At 40.0% G+C, this 21632-nt stretch overlaps 1 protein-coding gene across 1 annotated transcript in view; it reads left to right on the top strand.

The window, feature by feature from the left end:
* Positions 1-20101, top strand: part of crybg2 (crystallin beta-gamma domain containing 2) — a 118467-nt gene extending 98366 nt beyond the window's left edge. Inside the window, exons 14-22 of the mRNA XM_089122834.1 lie at positions 5069-5195; positions 5350-5382; positions 6824-6936; positions 7013-7142; positions 9763-9902; positions 11172-11295; positions 11618-11776; positions 12160-12319; positions 19331-20101. Coding sequence (XP_088978960.1) covers positions 5069-5195; positions 5350-5382; positions 6824-6936; positions 7013-7142; positions 9763-9902; positions 11172-11295; positions 11618-11776; positions 12160-12319; positions 19331-19419 — 1075 coding nt within the window. The 3' untranslated portion in view covers positions 19420-20101. The remainder of the gene's footprint in view (positions 1-5068; positions 5196-5349; positions 5383-6823; positions 6937-7012; positions 7143-9762; positions 9903-11171; positions 11296-11617; positions 11777-12159; positions 12320-19330) is intronic.
* Positions 20102-21632: the final 1531 nt, after the last annotated feature.

Here is a 21632-nt window from a genome sequence, read left to right as displayed (position 1 = left end):
GAGGATGCCTTCTCAGTCATGTTTATGAGAGCTGTGGCTACTCTCTCTCGCTGAGCTCGGAGGTCGTTGGTGCCGGTGTGGATGATGATGTGACTGGGGGAACCCAGCTCTTCTTCACACAAGAGCTCCAGGGCCTTCTGTGTGTTTGGGCACCATATTTTTTTGACATTTTTTCTGGGGAAAAGTCTCTTTTCATCGATAAACTTGCTGTTGGAGTCCATGAGGAGTATAATCTGCGGCTGTGTCTGACTGTGGGAGTCTGCTGGAGGAGGGCTGCTGGTGCTGGTCTCTGTGTTCGCTGGAGGACGAGTCTCCTCTGAGCACTGCTGTTCTCCTCTCTGTGTCGGCTGCTTCTCCACAGCCGACCGGTGTATGGTGTGGGACTCTCTGTCCTCTCTCAGCTTTCTCAACTCTTCCCTCATTTCAGATATCTGATTGCTGTACTCTTCTCCCTGTTTTTTCATTTCTTGAGTTTCTTTCTTAAGGATTTCTATTTCTTTCCTGTAATCCGCTTCTTTCTCTGTTGGATCAGTCTCCTTCACTACTTCACTTCTATGCACCTCCTCTCTCAGCTGCACCAGCTCCAGCTCCATCTCCCTGAACTTCTCCTTCATGTCGTTGATGATGCTGTGTAGAAGGGAGATCTCCTCACTGTCGTCTCTGGACTGCTCAGCTGTGGACTGATGGCTGGAGGTCGAGGGGTCATCTGCACGTTTCTGTGTATTAGGACTGGTCTTGTTCAGCTGAGCTTTTACTTTAATTTGCAGGAAATCCTTTTCAAATTGTTTCAGCTTCCCCTGAATCATTACAGTCCCGTTTTTATAAAGGTTTGCTGTTATTGTGACATCTGAATCTGGATCCTCATCTTCTTTAATCTGTAGTTTCCATCCATTACTGATGCCCTTTCTAATCACTGAGGGGTAATGATGTTTGATTGCAGAGTGCCAGGCTTCGGGGTCTTCTGTGTAGAATATGATGTTACTGACCTCTCCATTCCTGTACAAGTCGGAGTACAGGGTTTCTGGGTTGTCCTTGAGGAGCTTTTCTTTATGTTTTTTCTTAAGGATCTCATTGGTAGCTTTGGATGGATATGTTACAGGGATTGATTCCGTCATTTTTCAAATATTCTGACAGTTGCTGGCAGTTTGTTGTTGTTTTATGAATATTTATATCTACTGGAGTTAGCCCTTATATTGTAGATTAATTAAATCAGTTTTGGGGCAAATCTTTCTCCAAAACAGGTGGTTGATTGTAGATATTTTGTGTACTCACTCGGAGATTCTCTTTTCCTCTCTCTCGTGGCAGTTGTGAGGCCTTTAAGCCTTCTGTCAGCCTTCTGTCTGTTGGTTGTCAGCTAGGTGTCTTCTGCTGAATTTTCTTGATCAGTTCAATGTCCTTTTGTTAAAATGTTGCAGATGGTCTTATTTTATAAATGTTTATAAAAATTGATTGTCTGTCTTGTCTTAAAACAACATTTAAAAAGCAAAAAATCAGGAGCTCATTTTCATGCTGCTGCTGCTGAACGGAACCTCTCTCTCTCTCTCTCTCTCTCTCTCTCTCTCTCTCTCTCTCTCTCACAAACTCACACACACACCCACACACACACACTCACTCTTTTGCTCCTCTCTCTCTCTCTCTCTCTCTCTCTCTCTCTCTCACACACACACTCCATCCACGTGCTGAGAGGAGCGTATGTGACACTCTCTCTCTCTCTCTCTCTCTCTCTCTCTCTCTCTCTCTCACACACACACACACACTCACTCCATCCACGTGCTGAGCGGAGCGTATGTGACTCTCTCTCTCTCACATACACACACTCACTCTTTCCCTCCTCTCTCTCTCTCTTTCAATTCAATTCAATTCAAAATTGCTTTATTGGCATGACTGTACATCATACAATATTGTCAAAGCTTGGAATACATAGAATAATTATAAAGACATCAACATAGTAAAATAATATAGCATTTTAAATTGATTGTACAAATTAACAGTGTAAAATAAATAAAATGGAACAGCTTATGAACATTTAAAAATTCTGTGAAGAATTTAGAAAAACAATGCGTATGAGTGTGTGGTGTACAGGGGTGTGTGTGTATGTGTGTGTGTGTTGGCGCATCACTGATTGGTCGTCGACTCTCTCTTTTTGTGACATGCATCAATGTATCTGGCTGCTAGTGTGATACAATCTTTTTTTTCACCTAATAGATGTTGTAATTGTGTTTTGTTATTTAATTGCATAAATTTAGGGTAAAGTATTTCAAATTTTGTGTAAAAAGTCCCTCTAATGTCCTTATAGTTGGGGCAGCTGGTGAGGAAGTGTTGCTCAGTCTCCACTTCTCCCTGCTCACAGTACGGGCAGACGCGTCTCTCTCTGGGTCGCCAGTTCTGTCTGTGTCGGCCCGTCTCTACAGTCAGTGTGTGATTGATCAGTCTGTACCTCGTCATCCTTCCTATTCTGCGGTGGTGTAGTCTCTATTTAGGGCCAAATAACATTCAAGTTTACTTTGTTTCTCTGTAGTTTTAGTCCAGGAGGTCAGGTAATTCTCTCGTTGTGCTTGTATGATGTGTTTGGGCCGGATTGTGTGTGTGAGGGTGTGTGTGTCCTGAGGCGGAGTAAGGTTAGTGGTGTCAGTGTGTGTGTGGAGCCGCAGGACCAGCTGAAGGAGCCGGCTCTTTTCAGGGTTCATCTCATGGGTTTTAAGGGCTTTAAAATGATAAGAGTTGGGGTCACTCATCTTTAGATGTTTCCAAAATGTGATGATTCGTTTCTGAACGTGTATTAGCAGAGGGTATTGGCCTAACTCTGCCCTGCATGCGTTGTTCGGTGTGTTCCTCTGTACTCCCAGGATACTCTTACAGAACTCGGCATGCAGGGTTTCAATCGGGTTTTTGTCCCATTTGTCAAATTCATGATTTAGGAGAGGACCCCAAACTTCACTGCCATATAATGCGATCGGTTCTATGACTGATTGGAATATTTTGAGCCAGATTCGGATTGGTATTTCAATTTGGATAGATTTTCTATAAATATAAATAATAAAATAAATAAATAAATAAATAAATAATAGATTTTCTCTCTCTCTCTCTCTCTCTCTCTCTCTCTCTCACACACACACACAATTCAATTTCAATTTTCAATTTCAATATAGCTTTATTAGCATGACTGTGTAACACAATGTTGCCAAAGCATCAACATATTATATATAAATAATAGAACAAACACACAGAACATATATGTATAGATCATGTCATATAGATCATGTCATATGTAGCATGGTAAATAAATAAACACAGTATATATTAAAAAATGAATAAATACAATTAGCCATCTCTGGCGTTGTGAATAGCTAACACATATTTAGCCGCTAGTGCAGCTGTATTATCATCTTCTCCGAGTAAGAAGAACATTTTCTCAGTGTCACTCAGATCAGAGAATGATGGGATCAAGGATTCAAATCTGGGCAGAAAAGTTTCTCTAATATTGGTATATTTGGGACAGAAGAGCAGAAAGTGTTCCTCATCCTCTATGTGCTGTAGATCACAGTGTCTACATATCCTCTGCTCTCTCTCTGTCCATGTGTGTCTATGTCTTCCTCTCTCTATCTCTAGATCATGGTCGCTTAATCTGTATTTGGAGAGGATTTGTCTTTCTTTAAAATGTTTAATAAATAGATAGCTGGCCAATTTAGTGGTTCTATTGAGGGTCGAATAACATTGGAGTTTATTTTGGAGGTCAAAATGTGCTTTTAGTGATTTATCATGAGTGTCTATTAGGTGTGTGTGGATCTCTTTAACAGTAGTTTTGGGGCTGTAGCTGTAGTCAGTGGGAGGTTGGGTCTGATGGACGAGTTGAAGAGCGAGTGTGTGTAGAGGATGAGGTTCTGCTGAGCTTTCATTGGCGAGGAGGGCTTTGTATTGGACTGACTCTGGATCAGACTGATGGAGGTGATGCCAGATCTGAACACATCTTTTCTGGATCTCGATGTTCAGCGGGTACAGGCCTCGCTCAGCCCTGCAGGCGGCAGTGGGTGTGTTTCGGTGAACCCCTAAAATATTTTTGGCAATTTCCAATTGAAATTTTTCTACTAATGTTTTATCCCAATTTTTTAAATTTAGTAGTGGTCCCCAAATTTCACATCCAGATAAAAGGATTGGTTTTATTATCGATTTATATAATTTTATCCAGGTTTTAATGGGTAATTTTAAGTGTCCACATCATGACTTTATGGCATAAAAAGCCCTCCGAGCCCTTTCACTCAGTGTTTTGACAGCCAGACCGAAGCGCTGATGTCGATGCCCAGATAGCTATAACTCGTGCTGTGCTGCAGGATCTGGCCTTTATACAGAAACTGGTGTTTGTGGTCCTGAGATCTGGCCTTCTTCTGGAACACCATGACTCTGGTTTTGTCCAGAATGACTGTTAGGGCCCAGTCGTGACAGTATTGTTCCAGCAGGGACAGGCTCTGCTGAAGGCCCTCAGGTGTGCGGGACAGCAGGACCAGATCATCCGCGTACAGCAGACATCTGACCTCTGACCCCTGACCCCTGGCCTGTGTGTGGTGTAGAGTGAGGCCGGGCACAGTGGACTGCAGCCCTGCCTCACTCCACGGCCCTGCTGGAAGAACGCGCTTCTGTGGTTCCTGATGTCCACCGCACTTTTGCTGTTGCTGTACAGAGATTTTATGATGTCAAACGTTTTTCCGCCAATGCCAATTTTTAGAATTTTGTATAGTAGACCATCATGCCAAATTGAATCGAATGCTTTTTTGAAGTCTACAAAACATGCAAATATTTTCCTTTGTTTGTCATTAATGATTTTGTTTATGAGTGTGTGGAGTGAATAGATGTGGTCGGATGTGCAGCGTTTTGGTAGAAAGCCAATCTGTGCTTTATTGATGAGATGTGTGAGATGATGCGTGTGTTTATGTTTATCACACACACACACACACACACACACTCCATCCACGTGCTGAGCGGAGCGTATGTGACTATCTCTCTCTCTCATGTATGTGACTATCTCTCTCTCTCTCACACACACACACACTCACTCTTTCCCTCTCTCTCTCAGATGGGTGGCCTACTCTCACGTGGACTTCTCTGGGAGCCAGTATGTCCTGGAGAAAGGCTTCTACAACAACTGTGGCGACTGGGGCTCCGGAGACAACCGCATCTGCTCGCTCCAGCCCATCCTCGCTGTAAGAGCCCTTCCTCCTCATTCCTTAGTCTGATCCTGTGAGGGAACACTGCAGGAGTTAATGATATATTTACTGAATGAGCTTCAAGTGAATCAATAAAAACTCAGCATTGTTTGTGAAATGTATAAATCAACTTGCTGTTGCTGTGTTTTAGGCTCCCAGTGAAGGACCCAGCTTCAGAAACGAGGTGAGTCGATCGCATGTAACGACTCCCAAGGCTTCATTTATTTGATTTGTATAACATTATAAATGTCTTTAAGGCCTTGATATACTTTTGTGATGTTATTTCGTATAAAATCAGGCCAAAACAAAGTTTGTTGTGTGAGTTCTTGAAACAGCTTCAGAAGCAAACTTCCTATTATGGCTGAAAGCTGTTAAACACATCTGAACTGGATAACAGTGAAAACACAGATTGCTGGAAAACTCCACAAAAGCTGCTACATTAAAGCAATCTATTGTATAAAGTGTTGTATAACTAAACGTGACGTGACTGGAGTCTGAATCTCTACTGTGTGTTTTCCTTCTTACTGAGAGGACATATTTACATATTCATAGTCAACCATATATCGCTGTAGCCTGGGTTTCCCCATTCTGCCTTGCCGCAGCACGATTTTATTTGCGCTGCAAGGCAGTCTGGATACCATGAACCAAATTTTCCTCTGAAATAGGGAACCAATCACAGAACGGGGAGGGAGCACAGGTGCATTTGATAGACATACAGGCGCATTTGATAGACATTCGTAGCACCCAATAATACGGCTCTGGGTATTCGTAAACCACGCCTCAAATACGAGAAATTGAACATGTGGTTTCCAGACCACGTTTCATTCTCAATGATACGGGGTCTGGCGTTAGAAACTTCAGAGCCACCGAATGACGAATACGAAAAAACGCATACGAAACTTATGGTTTAAGTTAAAAAGCGAATTAAAAGTTTTTTACTCCGTATTTTTGTGGGACTGTAATTTTTATTGTGTTTTGTGAAGCGCTTTGGTCAGCAGAAATGTTGTTTTAATGTGCTATATAAATATAATGGACTTCAATGGGAACCAAACGGTTCAAGGTCCAAAAGACACTTTCAGTGCAGCTTCAAAGGGCTTTAAATGATTCCAGGTGATGAATAAGGGTCTTATCAAGTGAAACGATTGCTCATTTAAAAATAAAATAACAACGTTTTTGTTTAAGTTTTAGTCAAATGCTCGCCTTGCTCTGTTCTATGATGCGCGTCTACTCTCCTGTTCAAACTCGTTCATCAAAATGAACAAATCTTTTTTCGAGTCATGACTCGAAGGGTCCTTGATAAGACCCTTATTCATCGTCTGGAATCGTTTAAAGCCCTTTGAACAGTTTGCACTGAAACTGTCTTTTGGACCTTGAACCGCTTGGTTCCTGTTGAAGTCCATTATAAGGAGAAAAATCCTGGAATGTTTTCATCAAAAACCTTAATTTCTTTTCAACTGAATATGGACATCTTGGATGACATGGGGGTGAGTAAATTGTCAGCAAAAGTTTTTTTAAAAGTGAACTACTCCTTTAAGGGAAGAATGAAAATAAACGTCCTTTACTGTCAGCTTTGATCAGTTGTATGCATTCTTGTCATATAAATGCTCTCGTTCGCTCTTCTGCAGGTGTTGTTGTACTCCGACCTGGATTTCCAGGGCTCCTGTCGAGTCTGTTCCCAGAACCAGAGCTGTTTGCCTGAGAGCCTGTCGGTCCGGTCCGTCAGGGTGGTGGGAGGAAGGTCCGTGAAGGTCATCCTTTGGATTCATGCTCATATATTGTGGGAAACTCAGCTTGTATTCCTCTGTCTCTTTCAGCTGGGTGCTCTATGGAGGAGAGAACTTCACGGGAAACATGTGTGTTTTATCTGAAGGAGAATATCCCAGCCTGACCAGCATGGCCTTCCCCCCCGACTCCAGCGTTCGCTCCGTCAAAGCAGTGCCAATGGTGAGTGGAAACCGAGTGAATGAGGCATTTATATAGTTCTTACACTACATGATCACAATAAACAGGCACGTAAAGACTTCACTGGCTCATGTGAACATGCAGGATATTGATGGTTAAAAACATTGAAATAAAGACAGCTAGGTACATCACTGAAAAAACCTATGCGCTTTCTTACTCAACTAGCTTCTTGATGTTTTTTTCAGTGACGCACCGAATTCATGTTTTCGAACATTAATATCCTGCATGTTCACATGAGCTCGGTTTCACACACACACACACACACACACACACACACACTTCGATCAGAGTGGAATCTTTGCGTGCCTGTATATTGTGGTTAAAATCGGCATAGAGTGCATATTTTTCTATGATTATGAGCTTAATTGCATCGATTTGATGCAAGTGTTGTGTTTAAATGAGGTCAAGTTTAATGGCGATGATGTGATGATGTCACTGACGTCAGAGCCATGTTTTGAGAGAGTTCCGACACTGCCAGAGACCGCCATTGTAACTTAGGAATGCGGAAGTAACACGTGTCATGGAGCCGCTAATAGTTCCAACCGCTGATAGTTCCAGCATTGAACCCCATTCATTTTCAGTGCTTCCGAAGTACGCTCGCTGGTAAATTAATGAAATTACTGTATTTTTTACTTTTACACACATTAGCCGACTTCTCGTGAATCTAGTCTGTAGTTAAATGTTATGTAGCCAGATCTAGTAAATGTTAATTGGAAGATAATAGGTTAATTGCAGCGATAGCTTACGTGACCAACACTTCACTAGCGTTGTTAGCTAACTTATGGTAACCTGATGTATATAATATTTTTTATAACATCATATAAATATATAACATTATTATATTATTTAAAAATATATATAAAATAGCCATACTGAATTGGATCCCAACAGTTATGGATCATATTTAGGAACAAATATTTCACTCATTAACTCATCATTATCATATCTTTATTCAGGAAAATACATATTACAGTTTTTCTCAATTGTTTACACACAAATTCCGGTACTTGAGACACAATGACCACAACATGTAACTCATTCACCAACCCCCTGAACAAATTCAGGGGAACTACAAGCACAATTCCTGCTTTATACTCAAATTCGAGTTCTTAAACACACTTTTTTCAAAACACTACACACAAATTCTCTGCATTTTGGCACAATTTTCATGCAGAAAATCTCTTGTTTTCACAAGGAACACAATGCCATTCAAATATTTACACTGACTCGTCACATGGGCAAACACCCCTCACACAGTTTTACAATTAGCAATCAGAGCTTTAGCATAAGAGAGGATGCAGCATATATATATATATATATATTTTTTTTTTTTTTTTTTTTTACTGTAACAGCATAATCATTTTTTTTCTGTTGTTTTGTAGATCACTGCATGTACAACTTTGTGTTGGTTGGGGTGTATGAAATGTGCAATCTATCTCCCATTGTTTTTGTGGGAAAAATAAAATATATTTGTTACCGTGTATTTGTGTGTTCTGGGTATAAAAACAATATTCACAAATATTTTACAACACACTTATGTATGTAATGTCTGTAGTAAGTGTAACACTGAACAAAAAAAGGCCCAAGTCATTATGATGAATGGAGAAGGAGTGTTTTCCATTGATCGTATGTGTTTTACATTGAGCACATCAGTGTTCAACTGGTTCTTATAAATGTCTATTCATATGATGGTTTGTGTGTGTCATTTGAAAACAAAATAACATTTTGAGAATATATAACACTGTTTTGAATGTAAAGTTTCATTTTGCACTAGAATTGAGGGGTTTTGCCGATTGTGTGAGTGGTTTTATATTTGTGTGTAGAGTTTTGAGAATATGAGGCATGCTTGCAGGAAATGTGTGTAAACAATCGAGAAAAACTGTAAATGGTCCATAGCACTATACAAAATGAAGTGCATTCAAAATAGAAAAGATACCTAACAGTTAAAATTTACCGAACATTACTGTAAATATGGTCATTGCTATGTTATGGGAGCAGTCTATATCCCTCCTAAATCATTCATTTGTACATGCACAGTGTAATTATTTATATTTTATGTTGGTTGTCATGATTATAATCCTGAACGGGCCACCGGTCCACGGGTCTTTGCGTGATCACGGTAGGCTAATGGCTGAATCGGAATTTATAAGCAAGATCACAGGAATCAATAACCTACATCCCAGTTGTGCTAAAATAAATATCATGAGACGTCCATCATCAGATGAATGACATGGAAAAGTTAAGTTAGAGCCGCTAAAGCCAGTGCAACTACCAATGCGAACATGAACACAAGCTTCTCCCTCAAAAAATATAGCCTAAAAAACATCTAAGTTGTCACCCTGCCTCTCCAAATGCAACACTGACATTAACCAAATGCAATAAAAGCTTAAAAAGTACTTTGGTGTGCGTTTTATTTTATATTTACCGTTTAATAATGCAATCGCTGCTGTCTGTCCATTGAAGAGCATGACAGCCCGCGTCTGTTTTGGAACTATCGGGGCTTCCATGAACCACTTGACAGCCTTGCGGCGACATCAAAGCGTGTCGCAACTCTCTCAATACATGGCTCTGGCTGACGTGGGCCGGTCGTTCTCTCTCTCAGGGCTTTTCGGTGCCGTCGATCTCTCTCTTTGGCCTGGAGTGTTTTGAAGGTCGAGAGGTCACTTTCGACTCGCCGGTTTCCAACATACAGGAGGAAGGATTCAATACGCACTTCCTCTCTGTCAGGGTCAACAGCGGCTGGTGAGTTTAAAATGCTAGTTATTATTTCTCAAGTCTATATGGTATGATATTTTCACACACATACTCCCATTCAAATGTTTGCATTTTTTAAAGATTTTTTAAAATGTTTTTTTAAAGAGTCTCTTCTGCTCACCGAAGCTGCATTTATTTTATCAAAAATACAGTAAAACAGTGAAATATATGCAGAGATGTATAAAGTACTAGAAACCCGGACTTGAGTAAAAGTACAAGTGCTCTATCAAAAAAGTGACTTGAGTAGAAGTTGAAGTGCTCTTTATGCACCACACTTAAGTAGATAAAGTATTCAACATCTTTTGTACTTAAGTATTGCAAGTAGTTTATTTTAAAATTCACTACTTAAGTACTAAAAGTAAAAGTACAAGTATTGTGTCATGTAATTATTAAAGAAAGCAGTCAAAAGTTTGAACTAGCAATCAAATAAGGCGCTTTGGCGGGATACAAATTTGCTTTGGCGGCCGCCCCTGCATTAGTTGTCAATGTGTGTGTCAATCAATTAACCTGGCATGCCAGACCTACATCAAGATGTCACACTTTGCAGCAAAATAAATTTTGCTGCCGCTAGGGTGCGTCTAGATTTCTAGGCTATCAATCAATACCATTAAACTGGCGTGTGATCTAGGCAGCATGAAAGCCAACTTGCAACGAATGATTCGTAAAATTTTTATAATTGTAACGAGTAACTAGCAGAACTTTTAAAAAAATATCTAAGTCAAAGTATTAAATTCATCAAAAATATCTACTGAAGTAAAAGTAGAAGTATGAGAATAAAACAATACTCTAGTAGAGTACAGATACAGCATTTTAGTACTTAAGTACAGTACTTAAGTAGTTCTACTTCGTTACTATACATCTCTGCTCCAGAGTAATCATCTGTTTTCTATGTGAATATATAGTAAAGTGTAATTTATTCCTGTGATCAAAGCTGAATTTATCATCATTACTCCAGTCTTCAGTGTCACATGATCCTTCAGAAATCACTCTAATATGAGGATCTGATGATCAACAAACATTTGATTATTATCAGTGTTGAACACAGCTTCAGATATCAGTGGAAACTTTTTTTCAGGATTCTTTGATAAATACAAAGTTAAAAAGAACAGCATTTATTTTAAATATAATCTTCTGTAACATAAATGTCTTTACTGTCACTTTTGATCAATTTAATGCATCCTTGATGAATAAGACTAGAATCTAAATGAAATCTTAACCAACCCCAAAGTTGACTAAAGCACGTCGATGTCTCCTCAGCTGGGTGTTGTGTGAACACAGCAACTACAGGGGGCGCCAGTTCCTTCTGGAACCCATTGAAATCACAAACTGGCACCAGTTCAGCTCAGTGTCCTGCGTCGGGTCCCTGTATCCCGTCAGACAGGTCAGTTTCTCCTCCACATGGCCTTCTCTTCTCTTTCAAGGCTCTTTTAAAAAGTTCTCTGAAGTATATTGATTCTTTTCTTCGGTTGGATTTACTAATTTATTTTTCAGTTTGGTAGTGTTTTGCTACTCCTGTTTTAAGGTTACTCTTAGCTATGTTGCTCTTATTTTTAGTTTTATTTTTTGTTATGCACGTTATATCTTCTTTTAAACGTGTTGTTCTGTAAAGCACTTTGGTCCGCATAGTGGCTGTTGTAAATGTGTATAGAAATAAAATTGAACTTGATCTCTGAAGGATGTATTGTATGTTAATATCCCTGTAGAAGCAAAGACTGTTCCGCGTGAGGAATAAGGAGACGGGCCACTATATCTCAGTGCAGGGCGGAGTGGAGGACATGAAGACGGGTCGCGTGGTCGTGTCGGAACAGGTCGAAGGAATGAGTGACTTGTGGCTCTATCAGGATGGCCTCATCAAGAACAAGGTGTGTTACATTTCAGTTAACATTCAATATCATTGATCTCCTGCATCGACAGATTTATATGAGAAATGAGCTGAGCTGGATGATGACATCACGGTTTACTCCAGAGCGGCTATATACTGTATATATATATATAAACTGATTTAATAACTTTTTTAAACAAAAATGAGCCATCACTGAACTGAAGCTGGACTGTGACGCGATTCTCTATTTTCTTGTTATCTCTGTAAAGCTACTCTGAAACACTCTGTTTTGAAAGTAAAAAAAAAAAAGTAAAAAGCGCTATATAAATAAATGTGACTTGACTTACACTTCCACTGTGTACTTATTCACCGCTTCAAACTCACTGTTGACTGTCTGTGTGTGTGTGTGTGTGTGTGTGTCAGCTGGCCCGAAGCACGAGTATTCAGGTGATGGGTAACGTGGAGCCCGGTGCTAAAGTGGTGTTGTGGACGGAGACGCGTGTGCCGGTGCAAACCTGGAGCGCAGAGGTCAGAGGTCAAATCAAGAGCAACACCTTTCCGGGGATGGTGCTGGATATCAAGGGTGAGAACAAGCTCTGACACACTATCATTAGGGGCCAAGCCCCGAAGGGGCTAAGGCACCTATTGTATTTGTTGGTTTTTTTATTATTATTATTCCGCAAATGGGAGTCTATGGCAGCCCTATGAACCGTAAGTAGGAAAATGATGAAATTAGGAACACTTGTAGTAATGCTAATGAATAGTAATTGGACCAATTTTTGACCCTCTAGGACCAACTCTATAGCGCCACCAGCAGTTCAAAAATTCAACATTGAAATGGTTATAACTTTTGAACCCTTTGCTCCAGAGACATGAAACTTAGTACACCTGATTCCTCTCATCATGCTGATTGCAACCAATACTGTACATTAAGACCCCGCCCATTACAGTAGTGGCCATTTTGAAATGTACAGTTCTCAGTTTTTTCGCTACTCCTCCTTCAAATTTTGTCCAATTTTCTCCAAATGATTTTTTTCTGCACTCAAATGATCTTCAGACTGAGCCGCATAAAAGTACTGTCCCCGATTTTTTTATTCATCTTTGTTCAAAAGTTATGGTGTCGCAAACTTAACGAGGTCCACCCAAAATTGGCTAAGAGGCTGTATCTTGGCCAAAGTTTGATCAATCGAAACGAAAATTGGTACACTTCATCGGAACCACGTTCTGAGGTTCCATGCCAAAGTTGGGAACAGCGCCACCTACGGGTCGTGAGATGTGCAAAATTGCTATTTTGGCCAATAACTTTTGAACACTTTGTCAGAAAATCATAATTGTGGTATCTATGGATTCCTTGCGTCATGCCAAATCCTTGGATATCGATTTTTCCATGATGGGATGTACCCTGTGTCCGCCATTTAGAATTTTGTCATAATTTGCAATATCTTTTAAACTATTTGAAATTTCTTCACCAAATTTGGTATGGATTACCATTAGCATGGCCCGGAACAGTGATGCGCGGGTCAATGTATAAACAATCCGCAACCGACCGACGTTTTCAACTACCCGCCCGCAACTCGGACCGCAAAAAAAGTAAAAAAAAATTTTGTACCCGACCCGCTTCCTGACCGCATTTTTTAAAAGTAGTAAATGCTCATCGGAGCGTTATTGGGCCATAGATGTGTAATAACACAGCATCGCAAGAAGACGTACGCCTACACATAACAAAGGCAAAGCCAGCACTTAGGTCATCATCTTTCATTATTTCAGCAAATGTCTCCCACACTTTTACTCTTTCTATTTGTGTATTTGCGGAGCTTCCACTCCCCAGTCTTCACCTTTTCTCTTGCCGCCTCCATCTCTCTTCAGACTGTAGTGATCATAGACATGGCCGGTGTGGTGAAGAGATGAGTCTCCCTGAAGAGATGAGTCCCACCTTAGGACCCAAGCGATCCGATTGGGTTCGTGAACGAATCGTTCTTTTGAACCGGTTCTTTTTAGTGAACCGGTTGAACCAGTACACTAAATCGAACTGAATCGTTCGAAACAGTTCGCGTCTTGCGCCAGTGCTGATCCAGAAGTTACTAAAGTTACTCACTTTCAGACATGCCTGATAGTCCCTCCGAATCGAAATAAATCAATATCCTGAATTATATTTTACTTCAGTAACTCCAACAGTTCACTGAACCGAGACATGTTGGTGCCACTGTGATGAGTGATGAGCACGAGCAGCTGATACTGAGCATAGATACTGCGTACTACCGAACGCACAGGGACAACAGTTCTCGAATCACCAGTATAGATCCTGGAACTGTTTAGACTGAGCTTGTGTGTAATCTTCGTGCCAGTTATTAAGCCAATAATGTGTAGGGCTGTATATTTCATCAAAAATTGTGTCTAGTACTATATTAATACAAATGTTTAATTGGCATCTTTTTTCAAACGACCCGACCGACCGCGACCCGAATATCATTAAAAACATTTTTGGATGACCCGTAACTGCGGGTAACCGCGGGTGACCGCAGGCACCCGCTCATTTCGGATCAACCCGCGCATCACTGGCCCGGAAGTACCTGAGAAGTTTGGTCACAGCGCCACCTATTGTTCCAGAGATATCATTGTTTTTGAAAAAATGCTTATAACTTTTGCTAACATTGCTTGAAATTTGATTTCTATATGTCAAAATATTCTTTGGGTTATGCCGATTTCAACAATATCTCATATGTTACTTTTGAACAATGTGACTGGCCGCCATATTGGAGCGAATGTGAAACAGTTTTTTCGCTACTCCTCCTTCAAATTTTGTCCAATTTTCTCCAAACATGCACTCAAATGATCTTCGGACCGAGCCGCATAAAAGTACTGTTCCTGATTTTTTTATTCATCTTTATTCAAAAGTTATGGTGTCGCAAAATGAACAAGGTCGACCCAGAGTTGGTTCAGAGGCTGTAACTTGTGAACAGTTTGTCACAACATCATAAAATTGGTATCTATCGATTCCTTACGTCCTGTCGAATCCAATCAGTGGCGTTTCTACTTTTAAGTACACCCAGGGCGAGACCCCCTTCGAGCGCTGTTGCTCTGCTAAAAGATTTATTTACGGAGAAGAGAAAAAAACACCCAAGTGTTTGGGTGCACGTGCACTCCCATACTGAAAAGTTTATGAGCGCGCTTCCCGTGAGCACATAATGAGCGCGCTTCCCGTGCGCCTATTTGAAAATTTGAAATAGCTACCGCTACTGAATCCAATGATATGTATTTTGCCAGGATTGGATGTACCAAGTCATAAGATACATTAGCATTGAGCTAGCTTAGCATGCTAATCTGGATAACAGGTCATGGAACTTTTTTGAGAACTCATTCTCACACTGAAACCTCTCCTCAACAGGCTGTTGTACACGCATGAGTGATTAGCTCAACGTGTTACACCACGGATCCCGATGCTTAGCGTTGTGGGTTCGCCACTCAGTGTGACACGTGCCCAGACTGTATGAGGTACTGTGGCAGGAAAAGATGCGGAAGTTGCGTCTGTTCCAGGCATTGTGTCTAAGAATGATCTCATCTGAAGCTGTCACATACAACATGCAATTCTTTTACGTAAAATTAATTGTTCTTCTTCACCCAGAATGGTTGTCAGTGGCAGCCATTTGAACCACAAGTAGGAAAATTTGCTCACATGTAATGGTAATGCGTAGTAAGCTGATCAATTTTGGATGATTTAATCAAACTTTAAAATATAATATGCTCTGCATTCTATTCAAAATACTTCATTTTGACCTGATTCTCTCTTTAAACTATTGAATTTTTTCAGCTGTGTAGATGCATGTTGGCCAAGTGGCGCAATGTGTTGAGTGACAGACACCTAATCTATAGATAGTGGGTTCGAGTCCTGTGTAGGCCAACTTTAAAATTATGCGTAAATTTGTCATTTCAATTCCTTTATTATCCATGTGAGAGCTTTTTAAATACAATATCCTCTGCATTTTCCTCAAAATTCTTGTTTTTTACCTGAGTCTCGCTTCAAACTACTGATTTTTGGCAGCTGTGTAGATGCAAGTCTGCCAAGTGGCGCAATGTAATGAGTGACATGCACATGACCTATTGTTATGAACTGCTCTGAGGCTTGTAGATGTGAAGATCCAAATGCAGCTTTAATTTAAGAATAGTCGTACAGGCAGGGTAGAGAATCAGAAGACAGGACAATGGAGAATACACAGTGGGAATCCAAGAAACAGGCAGAGGTATGGGCAGGCAGCAATAATCAGAATCCAAGAACAATCCAAAAAAAATCAAAAACCAGAAAACAAACACGGAAAACACTCAGAAATGCAGACACACAGTACAACAAGACTTCGCAAACACTGAATGTGAACACAAGGTATATATAAGCTGTGTCCCAATGTGAAGGTTGCATCCTCTGAAGTCCGTATTTGAAGGACGCTTGGCCGTATTTAAAGGCCGATTGCGTCACAGCCGCGCGACGAAGGACGTCCCGATTCAAAGGCTGCATCCGCGAAGGCCGCATTTAAAGGCCGATTGCGTCATCGCGGTGGGATGAAGGCTGTCCCAATTCAGTTATGCATCCTCCGAAGGCCGTATTCGAAGGCCGGTTGCGTCATTGCAGCGCGACGAAGGCTTACCTGATTCAAAAGCGACGCCAAATGCACCCTTCGTTTCCCCGTGAAAGGAAGGATACATAAATGGACACTTCGCGGACTATCCTACCCGATCCTACCCCATAAATCATTGCGCGGGTGACGACAGCATTTTTATTTTAAAAAAGGGTGGCCGAGAGAGTTTAGTGGTGGACGGAAAATTCACATTTAAATGTAAAAGTATTATGTTTTTATTTACTCAAATAGCCAGAGAAACCAGTGTTAACAGCCAAAAGTTTTTTTTTTCGTTTTTTTTTTTCTTATTGTTATTCTTAACTCATTCGTCAGCATTCCATGGTTTTGTCAAGTGGAAATGTGAAAACGGCTTTTATAGCCTTGTATTGTTTTTCTTGTACATTGTATTTCTTTATTATTCATTATTTAATTATTTTATGCAACTTTAAATGTGTACACAAAAGAGAATTCATGGCTCTGGATATTTGTTTATTTTTGTAAGGGTCTCTGAGTAATTGCAAGGTTGATACATTTAAACTATAATATATTTTTGTTTTGTGTCCTTTAATGTAAAATGTGTAGTGTTGTCCTGTGAGGGAAAAAAAGTAGGCTACTTCACAATTGTACATGAATACTAGTATGAAGTTCCTTACATTCTCCCAGACTCCCACTGGTTATTTTAAAAATTAAAGTAACAAATTGTTGGTCCATTGTCACAATATTGACAAATTGTTGCTAACTTCAACTTCGTCCCTTATCAAAGTGCGCACCTGAAGCGCTCGGACCGGTCTAGCCTGCGGAGGATTGTTCTTGTCGCCTAGCAACTGTGACTGACAGCTGACGACGACGAGCGGGAGTAACGACGTTTGCACTGGACTTTTTATATCCAACTGGTTTAAAATATTCAAATAGGATTGACAGCCTGTATAAATATATTCACCATGGTCCATTTAGACAATAAAAAGAAAACCCTATTAAATCGCATCAAGGTACGATTAACATTTGAATATAGGCTATATATGTGCCTATGTTTTATCATTATTATTTTTTAGGCTATTTCATTACAATATTTACGTAGGTTAACATTCAATATTTGAACAGTTTACAGTGTAATCTGACTATTCAGGACGCAGCCTCTAGCAACCAGCTCTGGCCAACTCTTGAGCCGAAAATACATGACTCGAAATATTTTTTTAGTGGTTAGCCTATGTGAATTGAAATTATGTGATTTTATATATATTGCCCCTCATTTAAAGACAGGAAAATATAAAACATAACATTTCCAGTAAAATATAAAACAACAAAATGACAATAGCCTGTCTCCATAGGTGTTTACTCAGTTTCATTAAATGAATGATCAGGGTGGCAGCTGTACTCTCGCTTTGTTGCTTGGCGCCAGGAGCAGTAATAGGGAACACCTGGTTGCGCAAATAGGAAATCCCACGAAGGCTACATGAAGCGTCCTTCGAAGGCCAAATAGGCTGCATCCTTCGAAGTCTACAGCCTTCGAAGTACGCAGCCTTCACATTGGGACACAGCTATTGACACACTAACAGGATGAGACACAGGTGAATGCAATCAGTAAATGAGGTACAGGTGAATGTGATCAGTGATGATGAGTCCGGGCAGTGAGTTCTGGGAAATGTAGTTGTGAGTGAAACATGAACATGAATGGTGTGGAGTGCCCTCTGGTGACTCTCAAGGGCACTCCACCTGGTGACCGTTACACCTATAGATAGTGGGTTCGAGTCCTGTGTGAGTCAACTTTAAAATTATGTATTAAGTTGTCTTTTCAATTCCTTTATTATCCATGTGAGAGCTTTTTAAATACAATATCCTCAGCATTTTCTTCAAAATTCTTCATTTTTACCTGAGTCTCGCTTCAAACTAGTGAATTTTGGCAGCTGTGTAGTTGCATGTCTGCCAAGTGGTGCAATGTGATGAGTGACATGCACCTGACCTATAGATAGTGGGTTCGAGTCCTGTGTGAGTCGACTATAAAATTATGTATAAAGTTGTCTTTTAAATTCCTTTGTTATCCATGTAAGAGCTGTACTTATCACTTTTTACTCTTGGATTAGAAATAAATGTGTTTTTTTAGTTATTACTTAATTCTGTGTTCGTTCTCATCAGACCTTCTGTTCATTTTGATTTCATCTTATCTGTACTTCTGAATCTATATGTTCTTCATGTACATTGAATTTCTATTTTTTTATTTTTTTTTTGTTCTTCCGGCTCTGCACTGCTGTTGGTGCTGAAATGCTTGTTGCGTTGCTGTAATTGCTGCGCTGCTGTGCTTACAGTACTTGCTGGTTTGCTGTGGTTGCTGTACTTGCCATGCTTGCCGTACTTTCCATGCTTGCTTGCTGTACTTGCCGTACTTGCTGTACTTGTAGCTTGATGTATTTGTTCTACTTGCGCTGCCTTGCAGGGCTTGGCCCCGTGTTGCTGCTTGCAGCTTTATTTTATTTTATGATTATGATTTTGATATTATTTATTATTAAAAATATTACATTTTTTAAACATATTTTATTAATATTGTTATTAATAAACTAAATATGTCATTTTAGTTTAGAATGCAAAAAAAAATATCTGAAATGATGTCAATTCAGATGTGTCATGCTATACTTCAAGCTAAAGTTTTGGTGACGTTTGTATTTCTGATGCAGTTTTTAATTAAGTTAAATATGTTTGAGGAATACTTTACATATTTATTTGTCCCATTAGATTATCACACTACACTAAATGTACAGCAAAAAATTGAAAAGAAAAAAAATTGGTGATAATAAAACACGTATAATAAACTGCTACTGAACAGCTTCTGGGGCAGTTTTTTGAAAGAAAGAAATCTATACTTTTATTCGGCAAAGATCACACTGTTTAAAATATAGTTCAATTAAAAGTTCGACTAAAAATCTTGATATTGGAAACTACATTTCTGTAAAAAAAACAAAAACATGTGGCAATATATTTCCTCTGTTTTACAGGAGGCAAAACATACGACAGAGAGCATTTGGTGATCCGAGAGGAGAATGAGGAGCGAGAGAGCCAGCAGTGGGAGCTGGAGTTTGTTTAATCCCGCCTCCTCTCGTAATCATATGACCTGCATCTCCTTCTGACCCCACCCCCTCTTGTGATCATGTGACCCGCCTCTCCTTCTAACTCCACCCACTCTGACATACGACCCTCATTCACTCGCATAGATGAAGAGAGTTTATCCTGTGCAGAAGAGATCAAACAGAAACATTCACCAATGAGAGCAGAGGTCAGAGGTCACCCAAACTCGCCTGCATCCGGTGTGTCTTATTTGCACATAAAACATGAATATTACCCACAGGTCATTTTACGATGTGCACACTGAAGACGGTGCTGGTGGTTTAAGCTTTATGAAGTCACTTCACCAGAGATGCGTCACACTGTTGATTATAGTGCTTTCTCTCAGATCTCATTTATGAATCCTGTGACTTTCGAAGCATTCTTTCATTTCTGCTCATTTTGTTTACACACTAATGTTTTTATTTTCCTATATGTTATTTGAGATATTGGGTATATTCTGGTTTGTATGCTTTAATATCGATATCTGCGATTAGTTTATAGCCGCTGCAAATGCTGTTCGCCTGAATCCTGTCGGGTTTGTTTTTAATACCAAAATCTTTATCATGTGGAATTGTTATTTTTAGAAGAAAAATGTGAAATGTTATGTAACAGGGAGTGGCTTCAATTTTGTAATAAAACTATAAAACAAAATCATGTCAGAATTCATTGTAGTTCTTGTTCTTCTTCATATTCTCTTTGCAACCGCATAGCAAATTATTAACATTTCAATCCTTTACTCTCTCCGTCTGTCTAAACTATTACACACTTCAAGCTTTTACAATTACTTCAAAGGTTCAGGCTAGGCTTTCTCAAACTTTACTCATCTAAGCCCCTTTCACACAGCGAGTTGATCCCAGGAAATTGCCGGGAAATTGCCAGAACGCCTTCTGTGTGAACGCAAACACGACCTGGGATTGATTCTGGGATTGATCCCAGGTTGGGGACCTAGTAATATTGCCGTAATCAGTCCCGGAACGCGCGCTGTGTGAACAAAAGCCAGGACCAATGCCGTAAAGGGTGTGTCATAGTGATGACGCTCGTGCCATCGCGCGACTCTGTTGCTCTTAGAAGAAAGTTTGTGTTCGTCATCAACAAATAAAGGACGAACAACTACCTGCAAACTGGAGCGAAGCAGAGACCAGGAGCTCCTCACTATCCGCACTGAAGCTGAGATCGTTCACCAGCGGGTGTACGGTATGCGCGTTTAAGTGTTTTCGACGCGTCCGTTATACGTCTCATCCTGACGTCATGTGTCTGTCTTCCCGGGATTTTTACGGGTTGTGTGTGAACGCACTTAAAGATCCCGGCAAATCCCTTGCAGTGTGAATAAACCGAAATCAAACAATCCCGGAACAAATGCTGGGTCACATTATCCGTGTATTTTCTGGAATCTCTGTGTGAAAGGGGCTCTAGTTTCCTATAGCGACTGATCAGAACACATATGCAGGCGCAGCCATGTAGTTACATTTAAATAACTAAAATGTTTCATTTGAACGGGACGTAATTATAACCTTTGTAAGGATATAAATACCCAATCTATAGTGAAACACTATGTCTTAGCAAGGTAACTTTAGATAGAACAGTACAAGACATTAAATGTGCAAACACGACACAAGGCAAATATCTTTTCAAATATATGGACAAGACTTTATTAGCTATTCTAACCACAAAACTAAGGTCTAAATCATAATCACGCACACACACATTCATACAGTCGCGAAAGGGAAAGAGTGAGTTGGAAAGAGTGAGAGAAAGTTTCAACTTTCTATATGCACGTAAGACATGACCTGAAAGGACCACCAAGCGTTAATTTAAACCTTCTTTTCTTAGAGAGGTTATTCAATTTACATCAAAGCACCAGTTGAGTTAGAGTCTGAAGTACTTGCTTGTTTTGCGTGGCTATGGTTTTGTCTCGTCCATAAAACACCCTCCGGAGATTCAAAACGCAAAACGCAGCTCCAGCATTTCTAAACTTCTCCGTTTTAGGTCTTCGTTTTTCCCATTTTAGTGTGGACGTGAGGTGCAAACGTTGCAAAAGATCTCCGTTTTTAAACGAAAACGCAATAGTGTGGACGGGGCCTCATCAGTGTTGAGAACATAGACTGTAAAGGGTTGAGACATAGCCTGCATGTGTTAAGTTATTATGTTAATAATAACTAAAGTACAGAATTATGTTATGTATTTATTTTGTAT

Source organism: Pimephales promelas, chromosome 18, assembly GCF_988280905.1.
Source record: "Pimephales promelas chromosome 18, fPimPro1.hap1.1, whole genome shotgun sequence".
Taxonomy (NCBI): Eukaryota; Metazoa; Chordata; class Actinopteri; order Cypriniformes; family Leuciscidae; genus Pimephales; species Pimephales promelas.
Note: the sequence above shows the minus strand (reverse complement) of the source record. Positions and strands in the feature narration are given on the sequence as shown.